Consider the following 6,577-nt stretch of genomic DNA (forward strand, 5'->3'; position numbering starts at 1 on the left):
CACTTCCCCCGTGACGGGCGCAGACAAGACGAGCCTCTGCAGAGGCGGCGCCGCCTGCAAGCACAAGATCTGCTTCCTCGCCCACTGTCCCAGCGAGCTCAGGACACCCGACGGGGGACCCTCGGCCGCAGCTTCAGCAGCGGCCGCGGGCGCGGCCGTGGCCACGGCCGCAGCCGCAGCCGCCATCGAGAGCGCCTGCTGCTCCCTGACGGGCCTGATGGCTGCAGCAGCAGCTAATGGGCGGGCCGGCTTGGGGCCGCAGGTGCAGGCGCTATTTACCTCCGCAGAGCAGCAGCTGCAGCAACTGATGTGGGGCCAGGACTTTGCGTGGGCCGCCCCCACTCTCTTCGAGCCGCAAACTCCTGTGCAGCTGTCTGCCCCCCTGCCGTTGCTGCCGCCGCCAGCCCTCACATGCGCCGGGCTGCTCGACGGCTCGCCGCCTTGCCAGGCTGCCGCGCCCGCCCGCATCGCCGCCAGCGCCGGGGCCGACGGCGGCGTGCTCTCGCCGCCGCCAGGCCTCTGCTGGCCGGAGACCCCTGCAGCGCCCGAGCCGCCGCTTCTCCTGCCGTGGCGCAGCCCCTGCAAGCGCGGGCCGCGGCCTGGGCGGCTGCGCAGGGGGGGCTCAGCATCCAGTTGCCAGATGATATTGTACATGGAGGCGTTAGCGGCGGCGGCGGCGACGGCAGCCCTGTTTCCCAAATCCTTATCTCGCGCTTGGGGCCACAGCTCTACCTGCCGTCGCGGCCACCGCGGCAGCAGCAGCAGCACCAGCAGCAGCAGCAGCAGCAGCAGCAGCAGCAGCAGTGCTTTGTTGTGCAAGCCCCTGGTAGCACCCCGCGCGCCCCGGGCGCTCTCATTGTTGGGTCGCCGGTGGTGGCACCCGCGGTCGCCGGACTGCTGCTCGCGCCTGCGGCGGCGTGGTCAGCCAGGCTGCCGCCTGCGCGGCGCCCGGGGCTGGGTTGCGTGCTCTCTCAGGCCTTGCGCGTGTGCCGGGCGAGCGTCTGCTCGCTTGCGGGCTGCTACCCGGCTGCACGTTTGGCCAATTTTTCAACTGTCACAGGGAATCGGCGGCAACAGCAAAATTGTGTGGGTTGTCGGAATGAAATGCCGCCTTGCGCGCGGCGCACCCCTCGTGCAACCCCTCTCTCATGCCACCACGCCTGCGGCGCTTGAGATCGCGCCCGGGCAGCAACACCGCTTGCCCTAAACCGCTTGGCTCGTCGCCCGTGAGGCGCCAATGCCCGCTTGCAGGAAGCGCAGTCGTGCTGGGCGCGCCGCTCGCGCCCACGCAAGCCTGGGTGGCTCGTGGCAATCGGTCAGACTGACCGGCGCCCATCTCTTGAGGCCCGCCGCGTGCCCGCCGCGGCGCGCCCGCATCGCTCACACCTTTTGCAGCGGTGTGCCGCCCTCGCCGCTCGTTCGTTACGTCCCAGCTCCCCTCTCAAATTTTGACCGTGTTGGCTGCCCGAGCAGCCAGCACAAGGCGTTGACGAGCTCGTGGCTCATGCACCTAGCCTGCAGGCCCAGGCCTGGGCCTGCTCCTGCTGTACTACCATGTCAGCCCGGGGCTCTTTTGATCCGCCCCCGGCAGTGAGGCGCGCGGCGCCATGCGCGCGGCTCGGCTGCGCGCGGCGCGAGGGCGCCACCCGAATTGCCCAGCTGCACCCCCCCTCACACCGCCAAAAACCCGCCACGTCTGCACGCGCCATGCCTGAGCACCGGGTGGGTGAGGGGCCTCACCCGCCCACCTGTGCACATGTACATGCACTTGACCTCAACCTGCGCCTTGGTTTGGGCATGCGGCGGCCCCTGGATTGGCTCACCCCTTGAGGCCCTTCAACTTGATACTGTATGTGGCAGCAGGCTCAGCCCGCCAAGGACATCAGCTGGTTTCCTCGCGACCACGATGGCCCGGATCCTCGTTCCCAGCCCGGGTCAAACTTGCACTTTCTACACAGACCCTTCCTGCTCACTTGGTGCATCCGTCCCAAGCGCTGGCCCAGGGAGGTGGCAGCAGTGCCGAAGCGGCGCATGGGGGGTTCAAAACACCCAGATGCATGCCACCTCCGCTGACAAAGGACGCGCCGCTGTGCCGTGCGTTGAGGGTGGGCAGGCCTCGTTCCCCACCCTCATAATCACTCGTCGCACGCAGCCTGCATGCTCGCAGCGCGCGCCTGCTTGCACCCCCTGCCAAGGGCCGGGGCCGGCCGGAGCGGGGGCAGCCCGTGGAAATGACGCGGGGCGAACCCGTGGGGCGGCGCGGCCCGTCGCTGATGGGCGCACAGGCCGACGCGACGCCCCGCCTCTCCGGCCTGCACATGACCGAGCGGCGGGCGAGCGCCCCCCTGATATAGGGCGCGGTCAACTGCGCTCTCCGCCTGATGAGCGATCCCGAGCTCCGCCCTCACCTCAGCGCGCACTCTCTTGTGCGCCTCCGACCTAACAACGTTTGGACCCACCCACGCAAACGCACGCGCACCCGAGGTGATCAAACTGCTGACCTGGCGACGCGCCGACCTTGCGCGTCCTTGTATATGTATGTGTCCTTGTGTATGAGTTTCTATTTGCGCTAGCCCCTGGCGCCCGGTAGCCCCTGACCATGGCGCCCTCCTTGCCCTCTCATACAGTATCATATGCAGTCTTGGCACCGACTTTCAAGGGTTTCGAAGGGATCCCCTTTGTTTTTGTTTGAGTTTTGACCTTCCTGTGCGCGGTGAAGCATGAGTTCGAAATAGGCGCAGCGCGGCCCGGATGCACCATGTAACACGGACTGGCAAGCTTGTTGCGCCCCGCCAACACAGGGCGGCGGCCTCTTGCGACCATGGGGCCGCCCTACCTGCCGCACCGCCGCTGCCACATGCAACAAGATCTTATCGCACGCATCCAAGCATTATTGCACATCGCAAAACGCAAAGATTTCCGCTGATTTCCGCTTTCAGGGCACCCGGGGCCTGAGCACGCTTGCTGCTGACACGGCTGCAGGAAGGCTCAAACAAACAAGGAGGCCTACCAGCAGGTTGGCATGACCGCCCGAATGGGTAGACCAAATGCGTTGATTTTGTTGGTGGTGGGTCACTGCAACTGCCAGTTTTAAGTGGAGAAGCTTGGGCTGTGCTGACACTCTCAAACATTCCAGCATCTGAATCCTGCTCCCAAATTACTGAGGCCGAGTGGATTGCACCATCAATCATGGCACGTGCGTGCACTTCCAGGTGGCATGCGGGGCTAATCAAACAAACGGGGATGGATGGCGCTAGCACGCCCGTCTTCCAGCACGGCCTGTTGCTGGCGCGGCAAAGCCGTGCACGGCTCCGAGCAGCGCCCCGCAGCAGCTCACGGCAGTCGCCCCTCGGTGGTCGGCGAGCCGCCGGCGCCCGCAGCCTCGCCTTTGCGACGAACGCCGGGAGCACTGCGGGGCAGTGAGACGGGACCCGGCGGGAGCGGCGAGCGACACCTGAGAGAAAGCGAGCGGCGAAACGGCAGCCGCTGGATTGCTGACTTGCCACCATCGTCTGTGATGAGGGAAGCAGCAGGTACAGTACCACTGACGTCCGGGCGCGTAAGAACGACACGGCAGCCCCAGCAAATGTGAGGTTTTCAGGGGGCTGTTGCATGCTGCTGCGATGTATACACCGCGCGCAAAGTGGTGGCTGGACTGGGGTTTCTTGGCCACGTTGGGGGCGAGTTGCCGGAAAGCGGCGGCACAATTTTATGTCAATTTCAGCCTGCCCCTGAGTCACACACGAAAGGCACACACACATTGCAGTAAGAGACACAAGTGAGCAAGGCATTGCGGGGTTGTGGGGGATTTCAAGGCGACGGGGCCGCGCCTGGCGCAGCCAGTTGCATGCACATCGGGCCGAGGAGCCTGCTCAAATGGACCGCTCTGGAAACCACGGGCAGCAATCCCATTGCACGCAATCAATGAGCGGCTCTGGGGAGCCATGGGCCGCCCTACGCAATCGACGAGCGGCCCTGGGGAGCCATGGGCCGCCGTGCCTCGCATCGCGGCGGCACAAAGCCAGCTTGGTTGGCAGAAGATGGCAAGCGGCAAGCGCGGTGTATGTGTGCAATTGTTGTATGGCGGGTCAAATTGTTGCAGGCTTTTGTTGCGTGTGTATGGCGTGCCTGGGACACGCGGCGCGCTCCTTATAACATGGGCTGGGGAGAGGGGTCGGCGAATGGTTTCTTTATCGGCCTTTCGGCATTGCGACTCTTGAGGGGTTGAACCGGGGAGGCAAAATAGGGTGTGTACATGACCCGCGCGTGAGCGCTGCGGGGCGCTCTTCCAAGGGGGCAACAGTGGCGCGATAAATGCCGACTCCTTGTTAGTGGCCGCACACCTGAGGGCCCTGGCCCGTGTGCATCCTCATGGGCAATCGACGCCCTCGTGCTTGCTGCCGGGGCAATCAACGCCCCGCGCCCTGACCACATGTTTTTTGTCGAAGCGCCCCGACGCTGGGCATGTGCCCGGCCGGTTGGGCGTGTGTGCGCGAGAACTGTCGCCGTCCAGATTGCGACGGGCCTCCGAGGTGGCACTTTTGGGGGTGAGTGGGGAAGAGGGCACAGGGACCTGGCGCCTGTGCAGCCGCCGGCGAGGGCCGGAGATTAGGGCGGGGTGGGGCGCTGGGCCGCCGCCGCGCGCCGCCCTGGCAGGCGGGTGAGCGCGGGGGCACAAAAAGCAGGAGGGGCGCAGGCCAAGCCCGGCTGGGCTGGCGAGGCTGTAGCCCGGTGAGGTGCGACGGAATGCTTGCGCGCGTGCCAGAGCGCAGCGCGCAGCTGGAGACTCCATTACGGGGTGGTATCTTTCACAACACCCCTTATGAAAGATAGGTCCTTTGGCCGTGGCCGATGGGCAATCGACCGCAGCTGCGCAAATTTGAGGGCTGCAAACATGGGGTGGCTGCGCCACGGGCGCCTTGATGGATGAGGCAGCGGCTGGGGCGCAGAACGAGCGGCGGCCGGCATGCCGTCAGAGGGGCCGGGATGCGGCCCGCCTGGCGAAGGGCCGTGGTATATGATGGCGTCAGATGCGAGGGCTGCGCTGACGCACGGCCGCGGCAAAAGGCGGGCTCAAATACGAGAGCGCCGCGGAGGCGGACGGCGTGATCTGAGGCCGCCGGGTGGTAGAAAAGCGGAAACGCCGGCGGGAATCGTCCGCGCGACCTGCCGCATGGTAATTGGTGTCGAGCCGGCGGCGGCCCAGGAAGCTTCTCAATCCCACAAACGAAACCACAAGCAATCCTTGTGTGGGGCAAAGCAACCTCGCAGGCACCGGAAGAAGATTTTGCAATGATGTCACGCTGCCATCACCCGTCCTCGGCGCCCACAGAAGGCACGGCTCCATAAAATCCTGCGTTGACGGCCGAGTGCATCTGGCCCCGCGCCCGGCCGGCCCGCCAGGGCACGGGGCGGCTGCCCGACGCGGCGATGACGTCAGCTCCAGGGGGACAGCGCCTCCAGGCCACGCAGCGACGCGACCACCTCTGAAAAGGTGGGCCTGGGCGACGGGGCGCGCACGCACCACGCGGCGGGGGCCATCAGTCGGTGTGAAACGGCCGGGGTTTGGCTGAACAGAAGCGGGAGCACGGACTCAGCTGCAGGCTGCCATATGGGATTGCTGCAGCGGACGGCATGCGTGGGGCGCGGGAGCACCGCCGGCGTGGGGCACCCTTGGGGGCATCGCACCTGTTTGAGGGCTCAGGGTCCAGGCAGCGCGCCAGCAGCAGCTGCACGGCGTCCGGCGCGGCGGGCGGGACGCCCAGGGTGGCGCCAGTGCTGACGGCGTGCAGGACCTGGCCGGCGGTCATGCCCGCATAGGGGGGCCCGCCCTGGAGCATCTCCCAGAGCAGCACGCCTGTGGGGGGCGGGGGTGATTATGCAGGGGGGATGGAGATGGGAATGTCAGGGGGGCGGCATGACAAGGGATGGTCGAGGGCCGAAGGGGCTCCACAAAAATCAATATATCAGTTTCACGCCGCCAGGTGGAACCTTGCAATCATTCACGCATACAGCCTGTGTTGCAGCAGGCGCAACCGCCCGAAAAGCCTCTCGTCAATGCCTTTGATGTTGCGAGTACCGATGAAAGAGTAAGGGGGTTACAGGCGCAGCCAAGGCTTGCATCTGTGTGCGTCCGGGACCGGGCCAGGGCTGTCGGGCGCGCACCGAAGCTGTACACGTCCGCGGCCTTGCTCATGCGGCCCTCCAGCAGCAGCTCCGGAGGCATGTGCGTCACGGTGCCGTAGGACCGCGTGGCGATGACGCCGTCCTCGTCACCCACGCTGCGGCTCAGGCCAAAGTCAGACACCTGGGGGAGTGTGTGCGAGGTGTTTGTGTATCATGTGCGTGCGCACGCACGGGCGTGTGGTGTGTGTGTGTGTGCACGTGTATGTATGTGTGTAAGGGTGTGCGCGCGTGCGTGCTGCGTGCGCACGCGTGTGCAAATGCGTGCTGGATGCGCGCACACCCTGACCCACCAGAACCGCATGTTGCATCCCCACCTGCGCCGTCCGCCCACCTTTGCCACAAACCCCCGCGGGTCGTTGCGCTCCTCCTCTGGCGAGGTGGTCAGCAGCAC

The 6,577-nt window shown here is 66.1% G+C and overlaps 2 protein-coding genes across 2 annotated transcripts in view; one reads left to right on the top strand and one right to left on the bottom strand.

The window, feature by feature from the left end:
* Positions 1–2,167: 2,167 nt before the first annotated feature.
* MNEG_5655 (hypothetical protein) lies at positions 2,168–2,360 on the top strand (the record flags this gene model as incomplete). Its single annotated transcript, XM_014045867.1, has 1 exon — positions 2,168–2,360. A coding segment is annotated over one exon (193 nt), but the record flags the coding sequence as incomplete, so codon positions are not given.
* A 3,076-nt stretch (positions 2,361–5,436) lies between these two features.
* MNEG_5656 (Mitogen-activated protein kinase kinase kinase 11) overlaps positions 5,437–6,577 on the bottom strand; it is a gene marked incomplete at both ends in the record, with an annotated part of 6,233 nt that continues 5,092 nt past the window's right edge. The window contains 3 exons of the mRNA XM_014045868.1: positions 5,437–5,500; positions 5,689–5,857; positions 6,166–6,307. Of these exons, the coding sequence (XP_013901322.1) occupies positions 5,437–5,500; positions 5,689–5,857; positions 6,166–6,307 (375 nt within the window). The remainder of the gene's footprint in view (positions 5,501–5,688; positions 5,858–6,165; positions 6,308–6,577) is intronic.

Source organism: Monoraphidium neglectum (assembly GCF_000611645.1).
Source record: "Monoraphidium neglectum strain SAG 48.87 unplaced genomic scaffold scaffold00859, whole genome shotgun sequence".
NCBI classification, from domain to species: Eukaryota; Viridiplantae; Chlorophyta; class Chlorophyceae; order Sphaeropleales; family Selenastraceae; genus Monoraphidium; species Monoraphidium neglectum.